At 35.0% G+C, this 14,829-nt stretch overlaps 1 protein-coding gene across 1 annotated transcript in view; it reads left to right on the top strand.

Moving 5' to 3' along the window:
* The window catches only part of LOC117173326, a 28,435-nt gene extending 15,470 nt beyond the window's left edge, over nt 1–12,965 (top strand). The window contains exon 4 of the mRNA XM_033361817.1: nt 11,948–12,965. Within this exon, the coding sequence (XP_033217708.1) occupies nt 11,948–12,235 (288 nt within the window). The 3' untranslated portion in view covers nt 12,236–12,965. The remainder of the gene's footprint in view (nt 1–11,947) is intronic.
* Nucleotides 12,966–14,829: the final 1,864 nt, after the last annotated feature.

Raw genomic sequence — 14,829 nt, 5'->3', positions numbered from 1 at the left:
GCTATCTAAGGATGGTACTATAGAACGCCACCTCAAGGTAGGCCTAGTGGCGCCATCTCTTGGTCAGGCCGGAAACTTATCAATCCACCCTCGTATTATTAATCTTCAAAATGTCCGGGAGGTCGCGACAATTCCATGGACGTCATTTGAGTACTCACTAAAATTTCAGATTCTTTTGTTTTCATATGTCAACAGTTCGAAACTTGTTGATTGGCTAACAGCTGTTGGTGCATTTTGCAATAATTTATCGTTAAACTGGTCGGAAATTCGAATGAAAAAACGTCATTTTAGTACTATTCAAACCCACTGGGAATGATTGTTTGGATGTTAAAAACTAACAATAAGTTTTACTGGCAGCTCCTTAGTGGTGCCAAAGTTAACTAACAGACTGTGAAACATGTCAAAAATTCGAGTGAAAAAACGTAATTTTTTAGTACTCTTGAAACCCATTGGGGATGATTTTTTTAGGTGCAAACAACTATCAAGAAGTTTGACTGGCAGCTCCTGAGTGGTGCCAAAATTGACTGGCAGGCTGTCAAACATGCCACAAATTCAAGTCAAGAAACATGATTTTAGTACTTTTGAAACCCATTGTTGCGAGCTGTGAATTTGCATAAAAAGTGAGATTTTCGTAGTTTCTTTTTTATATACATATTATTTTTATAGAAGTATCCTATAGATTAAAATTTTAGTTAATAAAAAGGACAAAGCTTTCATCCGGTTGCTGATTAAAATGTCAATCAACTTTGACACTACTCAGGAGCTGCCAGTCAAATTCTTTGTTAGTTGTTTGCACCAAAACAATCATTCTCAATGGGTTTGAAGAGTACTAAAATGACGTTTTTTCACCCGAATTTTTGACATGTTTGACAGTTTCCTAGTTAACTTTAGCACAACTCAGGAGCTGCCAGTCAAATTCTTTGTTAGTTGTTTGCACCAAAACAGTCTGCCAGTTAACTTTGGCACCACTCAGGAGCTGCCAGTCAAATTCTTTGTTAGTTGTTTGCACCAAAACAGTCTGCCAGTTAACTTTGGCACTACTCAGGAGCTGCCAGTCAAATTCTTTGTTAGTTGTTTGCACCAAAACAGTCATCCCCAATGGGTTTGAAGAGTACTAAAATGACGTTTTTTCACCCGAATTTTTGACATGTTTCACAGTTTCCCAGTTAACTTTAGCACAACTCAGGAGCTGCCAGTCAAATTCTTTGTTAGTTGTTTGCACCAAAACAGTCTGCCAGTTAACTTTGGCACCACTCAGGAGCTGCCAGTCAAATTCTTTGTTAGTTGTTTGCACCAAAACAGTCATCCCCAATGGGTTTCAAGAGTACAAAAATTACGTTTTTTCACTCGAATTTTTGACATGTTTGACAGTTTCCCAGTTAACTTTGGCACCAATCAGGATCTGCTAGTCAAACTTATTGTTAGTTTTTAGCATCCAAATAATCATTCCCCGTGGGTTTGAAGAATACTAAAATGACGTTTTTTCACTCGAATTTTTTACATGTTTGATAGTCTACAAGTTAACACTGGCACCACTCAGGAGCTGCCAGCCATACTTATTGTTAGTTTTCAGCATCTAAACAATCATTCCCAGTGGGTTTCAAGAGTATTAATTTGACATTCTTTCACTGGAATTTTTGACGAGTTTAACGATAAATTGTTGCAAAATACACCAACAGCTGTTAGTCAGTCAACGAATTTCAAACTGATGACTATGAAAACAAAAGAATCTGAAATTTTAGTGAGTACTAAAATGACGTCCATATAATTTTCGCGAACTCCTGGACTATAAAAAGTCCAAAAGGAGCGATGAATTGCCTAAAAAAATTCGAATTAGGTTAGGAACGTGAGCATGATTTGAATTTGGAAGAAAAAGTCGTGAAAAAAATATAAATAAAAATAAAAATTATATTGTGCGTGAGCACAATATAAAAATTGGAGTATACCTAGAGTATACCTTGTCTCATTTCAGTATATTTTCCACAGATTTAGGGAAATGTGTGTCCACGTGGATTCTAGCTAGACCCCCCCCCGTCCCCCTCGTGGACAAGCGTGGAATTTTGCCATACCCTCCTCCCCCCCTAAAGTGTCCACGTCGTATATGGATGGCTCCTTATCAAGCTACTTGAGTGCCTGGAGGTGCATTCAAAAATCGTGAGATAAATGAAAGAGCTTACGCTCTTGCGGCGGACAAGATGTGTCATAATATCTGACAAAAGAAAAGTGACTACCAGCTATGTCGCATATGAAAGAGGGATCTTCCAAGTAGACTCTCTAAGCCCGATACTTTTCTGCATCTCCCTCTTGCCTCTATCTATTGTGCTCCGAAGTAAACGCTCTGCATACCTATATGTGGCCCACCGAACAGAAGAGAATTTAAGGTCAACTACCTTTTATACATGGACTACCTTAAACTCTTTGCCTCTTCAAGAGATCCCCTTGAAATCATTGTGGCGACGGTAAATAGGTACTCTAAAGGAATTGGCATTAACTTTGGACTGGACAAGTCTGTCTGCGTCCATTTACACTAAGGAAGACTATAAAATACATCATCGCGTGACGATCAGGATCTTTAACTAGGAATACCGTAAGCGGAAACTCAAGATGTGCTGATGCTAAGAACGGTCCTTGAAAAAAGGTATCACAAAATTCTCAGAAAAATGTGAACTTACTAATTATCTACACGTTTAGTGGAGTAAAATGGAACGTCCATGAGTTGAAGAAGCTTGACGGAAGCACACGCGTCACGATAACAACCCAAACCCATATTTTAGGGGTGTCCCGAAGACGTCTTAGGACATCCTTAATTTTTTCCCCCGCTGGGAATCCATCGAAGTCATCATCCTAGATCTTCACTAACTCGAATATACATCCCTGGAGATAAAGGGGTAGAAGTTTTCTGAGCTTAGAGTGTCTTCATCGAAGAACGGTTCTTGTTACAGCCTGGTCAGTTTTAATAACAGAGATTATACTTCAGTGTCTCTTCTTCAAGATCACTTGTTGTAGCGCTAGCTGCTCGGTTATGACAACAAATTTTAAAGGATAAAAAATTTAAGAAATTCATAGTTTACCGCCATTCGGAGGCTCCATCCATTACCATGTCCCGATCTTCATTCGTTTTTGTTGTGCGGTTATGATCAGAACACGTTATCATTTTTTCTAAAACTTTTATTAATTTGTGTTCGCGATTTCTCAAGAATAGCCGACTCGCCACCCCAAAAGGTTGTTGAACAACCGAGTTCACCGACAAAAACTCAGTTACTTGCTTAAATGCAAGTTCTACAAGAACAATACGCGCGTACCGAAATTAGCCTCAAAATGTTCGTGTAGCGTCATAGAAGTTCGGAATCGCGTCGCTCAGGTTCAATTTCCGGTTCAATGAAGGGAAATTCTCACAATAGTAGGTGGAGGCGTGATTTTTCTCCGGAATATCAAGGGACCTCGAGGGGAAGAGAACATCACTAAGGTCAGTATTCGCCGGAGCGTCATCATCGTCGTGAGCGGAGTCTTACATCTGCTCAATCAAGATTTTCAAGATCCACCAGACACGCAGAGCGTAGCCCGAGAGGAATTTCAAATCGTGATCTTAAAAAGCGAGAAAACAGACGGCAAGAGCGATACCCTAGAGCCCAGTGGGCACAACATTTGTCGACGTATTTACGACATCGTTACGACATCCTTTGTCCATGTCGTTTCGGTGCCTTTACGATATCGTAAAGATATCGTCAAATCATACGACTTATTTACGATATCGTAAAGACACCTTAACAACATTGACATAGGATGTCGTAAAGTTGTCGTAACTATGTCGTAACGATGTCACCAAATTTTGTGCCCACTGGGAGCTTCGACACCCGATTATTCGAGTTCCGAAAGATCTCGATCTCGCTCACCGAGAGTCAGAAAACGTGCCGCTGAACATTCTACCTCAAAAGAAGCTTCCCAAACACATAAGTTCCCAGAAATAATAGAACAATTCCCTTCCGCGCCTGAAAAGAGTAAAGACGATCTTGTTGACCCCGAAATCATAGACCTGTTAGACCATGTTCCGGACCAAAAGGTGGAAGGTCCACCTTTGCATTCGTTTTTAGCGAAATAATGGCCAATCATTGTGCAGAAAGGGCTGTCAAAAGGGACAAAAGAAGAACTTTTCAAGAAGTACTTAACGCCATCTAATTGTCCTTTGCTCTCGGCATTAATTTTGAATCCAGAAATCCGGGCAATTTTGGGAACTTCCTCAATAAGGAAAGACAAGTACCAAAAAAATTAGCCAAGAACAGATTGCGTCAATTTCGAGCGCCATTGGTCTGGCCTTTTCAGAGCTAATTTCAAGAAAGAAAAACAAGGCTGGCGTCTTGATCTTGAACGTCCGTCGCGTGATCAATTTAGTTCGAAACACAGGACGTTTATGCGCTGACGCCTGCTTTTGTGCATCAAAAACCAGAAAATATTTCGTGACACAAGGCAGCAATATGTCTGATGTAGCGAAGACTGTAATAGAGGAAAGCGTCTCGGACACCTTCCTCCTGGGTAAAGATTTCGGCAACAGATTGAGAGCAGACAAAGCGTCGGAGAAACCCAGTGGGCACAAGCTGTAACCCAATCAGAGACGGAAAATATTCTTTCGGGATTTTTTCAGATGCTTCCAAGACAGGCTGGGGTGCCTTTTCTGAAGGAAGATTGATCAAATAGGTGAAAGCATTAATTTTGTAGAGCTTACAGCTGCATTCAACGCTCTAAAATGTGTTGCAGCGAATTCTAGGTTGTGTGAAATCTTGTTAAGAGTCGACAATACGACAGCCTTGAGCTATATCAATAAGATGGGCGGAATTCAGTTCGCTAGGCTTGCTAACCTGGCTAAGAAGATTTGGAAGTGTTGCGAGCAACGAAATTTACGGATTTCAGCGTTATACATAAGATCGACCGACAATGTTGCAGTTGATAGAGAATCGAGGATTATCTCACAGGAAACAGAGTGGACTCTTTCCCCAGGCACCTTCAGGAAAATCAACAGTTTTTTTTGGAGCGTTCGGTAATGACCTTTTTGCCTCTAATATTAATGCAAAATATTCTCGTTTCATTTCATGGTTTCCATATCCAGAAGCTGAGAGTGTCAACGCGGTTACACGCTCTCGGGAAAATGAAAACTTTTATGCTTTTCCTCCATTTACGTTAGCCCTGAGAACTTTAAAAAAGATAAAGGTTGACAAATCAGAAGGGATCGTAGTTTTCTCTTTTTGGGCTTCTCAACGTTGGTTCCCCTTGTTTAACCAATTGCGAACATTAGAATCAATTATTTTAGGGCCAAATAAAACATTGCTCTCTTCTCCTTTTCGAGAATTCCGTCCCCTGTGGAAAAGCCTTACCCTGGTTGTATCCAAACTATCGGGCAAGCATACAACTTTGCAGTAGAGGGTATTTCCACTCCATACTTGTGGGTTATCTTGTAGTCTCTTGGTCCCACGACTCTGAAGCAGTACGCGAGGTCAGTTAAGCTGTGGTGGGAATTCTGCCAGAAGAAAATTTCGCCTTATTAAAATACTTTGCAAGGGCGCGTCCTCTTTAAAGCCTCAGAGTCCACAATATGATTTTACATGGGACCCAACCTCAGTACTTACCTACTTAAAATTTCTTTATCCTAATAACAAAATTCCGCTCAAAGATCTTTCATTCAAGCTGGTCACATTATTGGCCCTTGCAACAGCTCAAAGACAACAAACGATGACGTTGATGAAGTTGAGGAACATTGTACAACAAGAGGATTCTATTCACATTAAAATAGCTGACGAGTCAAAACTTCAGGCGTCAACAGAAAACAGCCCCTATTGACTCTACCTTTTTTCAAGGACCAACCAGTTCAGTGCGTTGCTTCGACGCTTTTGAACCACATCGAGAGAACGTCCAAAATAAGTGCCGATGATACAGATCAAATATTAATCTCCTTGAGAAAGCCTAATGAGCCCAGCACTGTCCAGACTTTGAGGAGGTGGATAAGGACGATCCACTTGAAAAGCGGGATAGACACCAAAGTTTTCACGTTTTACAGCATTAAACATGCCGCCACATCTGCGGCTTTACGTAACGGCGTTTTCTCTCGATGTCGTTCGAAAGACACACGTATTGGTCCGACTCGTCAAAAGTCTTTGCCTTATTCTATAATCGCCCAGTTTTAGAGAAAAGAAATTTTGCTCAAAAGATGTTGAGCTGAAGGCGATATGATTCTTATTATGCTAAGAAACTTAATTTTATATTTTGCTTTCCCATAGTTTTACGATTGTGATCAGTTTTTTTCTGCGTTCTATTTCATATGTTTAATTCTAAAGATCGTAATGTCTCAGGGCTTACCAATAAACGCACCGTTTAGTGTTTTTGTAATAAAAAATGTTTGTTTGTTGTGTTATTTTCCAACAAAGTAACCGAAATATCACCATTAAAACTTTAAACAACTACAAGTGATCTTGAGGACGAGACACTGAAGTATAGTTATACGATCAAACGAACTTACCATAGGGGGTCCAGGTGGTCTAGAACTCGCAAATTCAAGGTATTTTGAGGAATTTTTTTTCACACAAAAAATGAAAAACGATATTCAAACTTTTCAGGGTTATTATTTAACATGTTTTATGTACAAAAAAAATGTTTCGAAATAAAATTTCATTATTTTAAAAATGGCGCTGAAGTTGACCCTTCCAAACAATTGGACTTGGACGGTGTGATCGATTTTGGTTCTTCTATTCATCTGAAAAATAAAAACCAAACAAATTATTAATCAGTATGAGTACATCTATTGTCGTTACTAGAAACAAAGAAAAAGAATGAAAATTGACAAAATGGCGCGTTTTTAAAATTGAAATTCTAAAAATCGAGTTTTTCTTCCCAGTTTTTTAATTTAAAAAATATAAAATAATTGCAATAAAAATATAATTCTAGTACCGACGATAGCTATTGATGTTGTGAATAACATTAAAATTTCAGACGATTCGGTTGAATAGTTTTTTTTTATACCACACCATGCTCCTCCGATTTTTCCATGCTGTTCGAGCTTCTTTTGAAGGCTCAGTGCTTCGACGGTTGGCTGTGTACACTCGCCGTGCGTCACGGTCTCGCGCGAGTTGCTCTGCTTGTGGGCCGACGGTGATGCCCATCCCAGTGGGCAAAAAAATTTGGCGACGTCTTTACGACATCGTTGCGACATTTTTACGACAACTTTACGACACCCTATGTCCATGTCAATTCGCTGTCTTTGCGATATCGTAAAGACATCGTCAGATAATACGACTTATTAACGATATCGTGAAGACGCCTTTACGACATGGACATAGGATGTCGTGAAGTTGTCGTAAAGATGTCGTAACGACGTCGTGAGGGCGTTGCCAGATGTTGTGCCCACTAGGATGACCTCCATAATTTTCAATACAGCGGCAAACCCTTCATTGAAAGTACAGGCAGAAATATGAGTGTCAATATTACTTTACAGAAAGTTTGAAACCTAAACCACCTTGTCCGTGTTTGCTGAAAGTCACTGTACTATCACAATCTTTGCACTTCAATAACTGTTGCAATGCCAAGAATATTGCACTGAATTCAATGATACAATAACTGAAAGTAGGATTGACGTTCACTTCCAATTGCTCACTGTTTTTTAATTTTTTCGCCGATGTTATTGTAAAATCTGTTGTATTTTCAGAAGAATACTGATTACCCCTAAAAGATCTTTTATTCCCTTTAGAATATAGTCGTTTATAAGTCGTATTCCTCCCTTCTTTTCTATCCATTTTTTAATTAACAGTTCGATGTTGCGTAGTGGATACGAAAAGTTCTACTGATCATCCCAGGTCAAAAAAATATGAACGTTTCTCTCACTGATAAGGGTTATACACGTATACATCTCTAATTTCCATGCTATTACTCTAACTTAAGTTCATTTTTAAAATAAATATATGCAAAATGCATGGAGTTAACATTAAAATGATACTATATATACAAAAGGTCATATTTCAGATAAGGACCAGAACAGCAGTCGCGCTACGAACAATGCATCCATTGACGTAGCCGGCGGAATGGTCTCTATCCGATAAAACTCCTGTAGAAACGAAAGTATTGTAAATATCCTTTCAAAAATTTAACAGTATATTCTTAAAAGACTATACTTTCGAATTATCAAAAAAATCGATTATACGATGTGTGTCGTCCGAATAGATCACTCCCTCCCTGTCCCCTTTTCTTTTTGGGTTGCATTTTCCCATACATGATCTATTCGATTCCGGCGATATTTCGTCTTTAAAATTAATGAAGATCGGGACATGGTAGTGGACGGAACCTCCGTATGGCGGTAGACTATGAATTTCTTAAATTTTTTATCCTTAAAATTTGTGGTCATAACGGAGCAGCTGGCGCTACTAAAAGTGATCTATTCGGACGAGACACATCGTATAATTACGATCGAACTTCACAAAGGTACGTTCGTTTGATCGTATAATTCTCTTATGCGACTCGTAAATCAACATTAAGTCGCCAATGCTTGCGGCGTTTCCTAAGCGTGTCGCAGAGGGAGCTTCATCTCACATTTGATTCAAAAGCGACACTACACATAGCCTAGCAACACTAACATCTTTGGTTCTAAAAAGTCGTGGGCTTTATTCGTGGACAAGAGCTATCGATGTGTCTATCCAACATATTTCTCAAGGATGTTCGATTGAGATCGGAAACTAAAGGATGTCCTTTTGCCTGTCAAGACGGCATAATATACACCTTATTTTAAAACATTTTCGCAGTAGATGCTCAAAGTATGCATTTGACGGGTACATAGAGAGATACATATAATGCGGCTCTAAGTGTTGAATTACCATATTCGGCACTTATATGGTATACGCCATACACCATACGTCCCCCAGTGGGCAAAAAATTTGGCAACGGCTTTACAACATTGTTACGACATATTTACGACAACTTTACGACATCCGATCTCCATGTCGTAAAGTTGTCGTAACGATTTCATAAAGAAATCGCCAAATTTTGTGCCCACTGGGCCACCACTCAAAACATGCCAGTGCTACAAAGCCTGAAATTTTCCTTCAAGATCTGAAGACGAAGGTAATTTACGTGATTGAATTTTCTGCACCAGTCAATGGTAATATCACGGCAGAGGAGGAATAAAAACGGGTGAAATATCAGTCAGTTCTTTTCGGGCTTAGCTAGCTACAAAGCTACCACCCAAAATGGAACTCTTGAATTTTAAAATTATGATTGAAGCTTAAAACATTTTTCATTCCGAAATTTTGACTTCAAAAGCTCAATAATTTACATGTGTACAATAGGGTGGTCCAAAAATGCATGGCAAAATTTTTTTGCATGCTAGAGGGCAAAGATCCCCCCCATTTTATTCCAAATCCGAAAAATGAAATACCTTAATTTTTTATTTTTTTATTTTAACAGGTGCCGGTTTTGACTTGAAGTTTCCCATGTAAAATACATGGGGAAAAATCGCTTTTTTTAGTTTTTAGAATAATATTTTAGGGTATGAAAAAATGTGACGGGAAAGTATGGGGACCTGTAGAGAATTATCCAACAAAGAATTTCAACTGTCAGACATATGGATTTGACACCCCTAACACACCCCCACGAGTACCTGAAAACTACCCTTAAACCCAAAAATGTCAATTCTACAGGAAATCGACCTTTTGAAGACTGTATTCTTGTCTTTTTACATTCTCATCAGAGAAGGTAATAGATTTGTGTAAAATTTGACCCCCCCCCCCCCCCCCAGTTTTAGTCAAATGTCGAGGTTTTGAGACCCCCTGAATCCGAAAAACGGGTTTTACGAATGTGTCCGTCTGCATGTCTGTATGTGAACACGATAACTTTTGGAAAAATAAATCTCTAAGATTGGCCTTTGTTACACTTTTTAGTGTCCTAAACTAAAGGTCAGGTTCGTTAGCCAGGCATTTTGGATAAAAATTCAAAATTTGGGCACATTTGGAAAATTTTTGAGACAATTTTTTTTTAAGTTCAAAAATTCTCTGTACGGTTATTCATAGTATTTAAAAGGTCAAACAATTTATCCTAATAACTTTTTTCATCAAATCAAAAACTACCAAAGTTATAGCATTTAAAAAATTCCAAAAAACACACGAAAATGAACATTTTATGCCAAATAACGCACGATATGAACAAAAGTCAAGAGAAGAAAAATGTTGCTTTTTGAATGCCCTACAAGATCATCATAACATCTTTTGGTATTTTTTGAAAAATCAAAAATTCAAATTTTGACAGCATACAAAATAATGAAAAATCCAAAAAGTACATTTTTCGGCCAATCTGTGAAAAATATAGTAAAATATGAGAGAAAAAATTGTGCATTTAAAAAAGATCTACAAATTCGTTATTAACCACTTTTGATTGGATGCGTAGTTTTGCTGGCTACTTTTTTAGGATTAAAACCAAAAACAGAACTATCAAAAATTATTCATGACAAATAAATCATTTTTACATTCTCATCAGAGAAGGTATTAGTATACAGTGCTCAAAATGTTGATTTCATGAAGAATTGACATTATTTGTTTTAAAAAAACGGATATGTTTGATACATGAAATTCTTCGTTGGATAATTCTCAATAGGCCTCCATACTTTCCCGTCACATTTTTTCAAACCCTAAAAAATTATTCTAAAAACTCAAAAGTGATTTTCCCCATGCATTTTACATGGGAAACTTCAAGTCGAAACCGGCACCTGTTAAAATAAAAAAATAAAAAATTAGGGAATTTCTTTTTCGGATTTGGAATAAAATGGGGGGGGGGATCATTGCCCTCTAGCATGTAAAAAAATTTTGCCATTCATTTTTGGACCACCCTATTGTTCATGCTTCAAATAGAAGAATCAATTAATACATTTTTAAATGTTCAAAATTACATTATTTTAAGGAATTTTAAGTTAGAAACATTCTAAATGGAATGATTTAATTTTTTCAAAATAAACATTTTCTAAATGAGAAGTTAAATTATTTTTATTTTACTTGTTTTAATTTAATAATTTAACACTTTCACTTAAAAATGTAAAACATGTTAATTGGAACAATTACAATATTTTAATTGTTCCAATTAACATGTTATATAGAATATAACATAATTTTATAGTATCGTATATAAATACGATTCTATAAAATTGTCGTTACAGAAACATTTTCGAATGATAAAATTCCCGAATCTAAAGAATAAAAAATGGTTTTATTAATAAATAACTAATAAATAAAATTATCAATATGTTCATAAAATAAAAGTATTTTCATAATTATTTTATTATTTATAAATTCTTTAATTCGCAAATTTCCCTATGGTTGGGAATTTTACAGTGACGAACATTTTATAATGGCGAGAAATCAACTGCTTTCCTGAAAACTAGTTACTTAAATCTAAAAATCTCGGGAAGAGAATTCGATATTTTAAGGTTTTAAATTAATTTTTTTTTTATTGAAAATTTAATTAATCCATTTTTTGTTGAAAACTCAACTACTTGGTTAAAAGTTGAACTACACGATTTTAATCATTCTTTTTTTTAATTTAAAAATGGATAAATTGTTTAATATTGGACAGATTTAGAACAATCTTCTCAAATCAATTATTTTTAAATTTATAATACTGGAACTACAGATGAATTTAACAAATCATTACATAATCTACTTATACTTACAGTCTTTTTCTAAGATAAAACATTAAAATTAAAAATTAAAATTGATAAAAACAAAAAAATATAGTTCAAATCAAACTTATTTTGCATTGCATTATATCATGTGATACGACATTCGTGATATTGCAAGTGATTCGGTACATTTCTTTTTACAGACTCAAAAATTCCTTTTATAATTCCAAATTGTAAATAAAAATTTATTTTAAAAGGGTTCGATATTTTAAATTCAATACCATGAATGAATGAATAAATTCTTTTTTTTAGCCCGACAGTATAATCGAGGATCCCGAAGTGATGGAATCGCAAAAGCAGATGACAAATCCACTTTTTGCAGCCGTCAGTAGTTTCATCGGTATGGCTCTTTTATTCATGGCGGGCGTTTTGATATTCCCGAAGCTGGGAGGCTTCGTCCCTAGGGACCAGCAGGACGATTTTCTCCATTTGGTACAAACTGTTACAGAAGCCATCGATAAAAAAAGTCCCCTCACGGGACGCAGTCGGAAAAGTTTTACAAACTGGTCATTCCGAAAGCGAAATATTTCCGAAATTTGATTCCACAAGTTTCACTTTTCTTCTACTACTTTTATTATATAAAAGCCAGATGTTCCTGCCAAATTTAGTTTTAATTCTAGCTTATAAGCTTCGTCTAAATTAAAAATATTTTTAATATCAGCACTGAGATGATACTGAGAAAAGGGAAATATTTTAATTTAATTTATAATATAAATAAAAATAGACATTATATTCTGCAGACGTAGATCTATTGAAACAAATTACAAATCACAGATAATTACATTCAAATTTCAGCGTCTTTTAATTTACAGCAGAATGGTAATAACCAGTACGGACACGAAAAAGAAATTTACAAAAATAAAATCTTTAATTTTTTTTAAGTTATTTTTTTAAAGATTTAAAACATTCCCACAAAGTAAACGAACCCGTACAATTTTAATTTCTATCTTTTATAATGTGTACAATCGATTTTCTTTCACTTGTGAAAAAAGATCTTTTGACTAATGATTTATCACTGATTCGCTGACTGCTTTGCTGCTGGATTTTGACTAAATATCGAAATTATTTTTAAATTAAACACTTTTGGATTTCTAAACAAATACTCTTATAAATTAGAATGATTGAGTTTTCTGTGAAAGAAAAAGCTCTCGATATTTAGCCAAGGCGAATTAAAAAATATATTTTAAGGACAGGAATTTTTCGTAGAAGTATGTACATCACTTGTAGGAATTCAAAAAAGTAAATACAAATAAAATTATTACTTAAAAAACGAAAGGATTATCATTTTTTGTAATTCCATATTATTTGTGTCGAACAGTTTTTCTTTTCACATCAAGTGCAGTTTTAAGTTTGTCTTGAAAATTTATATAAGGTACAAAATCGACCCCAACTTCATTAATTCAATAAATTAAATGAATTAATCAATTATTTGATTATTTCATTTAATTAATTTTCTTCTTCAAACATTCACTGCACTTTTCAGTTTTACCAAACACGCAGGTGGTAGAAAAATGTCTTGTTTCCCATTGCGCTTATTTTTAAATCGATTATCATTTAAAAAGCTTACTCTCTACGTAAATATTCTCAGTCCTTTATCATACAAGTATACAGACGCGAAATGTACGCAAAAACCTGCTGAGAAAAATAATGTTTTCGTATGCAAAATGATGTTCTCCTTTAGAACATTCATAGCTGCAAAATCAAATTTTTATGGTAATTATTTTTCTCAGAATTGAATTTTCCGACGATACGTTGAAAAACTTGTCATAAAAGATACATTTTTCAGATTGTGCAAAAATAGCCCAGGATGTCTACTCAAACCCTGGGGAAAAATTTCAGATTTTTTCCAGGTATCTACAAATTTTTCAGGTAGTATAGTATGAAGCCATTATAGTATTTCTCATTTTTTAAATAATCGATTCGGAATATGCATACAATTTTCAGTTAAAAATATTAACTTTCAACCAAAAATAAAAAGAATTTCCAAAAAATCCTCAATCAACAACATGAATTCTCATAGTAGGTTAATTTTCGAACAAAAAAGATGAAGTTTTCATCAAAAACATGAATTTTCAATGACAAAAAAAGTAAATTTTGCACAAAAATTTGAGATGAATTCCCATTTTAAAAAAAGGAATATTACTCTGGATTGGTTAAAGTTTCTGATACAAAATTAATTTTCAGCAAAAAACAAAATGATTTAAAAAAAAAAGATGAATTGTGAACTTTTAAATTGAAAACAGTAGCTTTCAATAAAAAAATTAAAATTTTCAACAATAGTTCAATTTTCAACCAACAAAGTTTTTCGGTCGACAGAAAAAACAAAAGCCAACCAAGAAGATTAATTTTCTACGGCAAAGGGCGAGTTTTTTAAGAAAAATGTGAATTTTTAACTAAAAAGGATACATTTTCAATACATAACAAAGAAATAATTTTTTACCAAGGAAGAACAGTCATTTAGTTTCAGATTAAGATGAAAAAAAAACATAAGCACCCTACCGAAAAAATTTAGTCACAAAAAATCCCTAACATTTCCCGGTATATACAAATTCTTCTGACAATTCCATGTTTTCAACGTTTTCCAGGTGAGTAAACATCCTGTTGTCATTTCAGATATATTTTTTTGCATTCTTTTTTCTTGGAATTCGAACAATTGAGTCGCTTATGTCTAAGAAGGGAGAAAAATATTTGTCAATTTACTAACAAAATTCACAAAATTTCGAGTATTCTTATATATTAGGTTGATCATTTTTATTAATTAGTAACAAAGGCCAAAAATTCCTTTTTTTCATTTTTATCAAATCTCAATTCTTGTCAATATAAAAAATTCCTAAAAAATGCTGAATCAAGAATTTCGATTCTTTGTCAATTATCTAAAAATATTTGCTATATTTTAGCAAATTTTATTAATAAATTATCCTCTTCCAAATATCTAATAAATTTGAAAATGTATTTCAGTTATAAAATAATATGTACATTTGTTGAATTACAAAAGTTTTTATATCAGAAAAGAAGACAAAAACATATAAGGGAGCTTGAAATATAATTATAAATTTTCTTTTGGACGAAATGAGATTTCAAAGGAAGTTTCGAGTGGAGATATAAATAGAAACAGGTAGTTATATTTCCAAGTT

The sequence above is a fragment of the Belonocnema kinseyi genome, chromosome 5 (assembly GCF_010883055.1).
Source record: "Belonocnema kinseyi isolate 2016_QV_RU_SX_M_011 chromosome 5, B_treatae_v1, whole genome shotgun sequence".
Taxonomy (NCBI): domain Eukaryota; kingdom Metazoa; phylum Arthropoda; class Insecta; order Hymenoptera; family Cynipidae; genus Belonocnema; species Belonocnema kinseyi.
The sequence above is the reverse complement of the archived record's forward strand: the minus strand, read 5'-3'. Positions and strand labels throughout refer to the sequence as shown.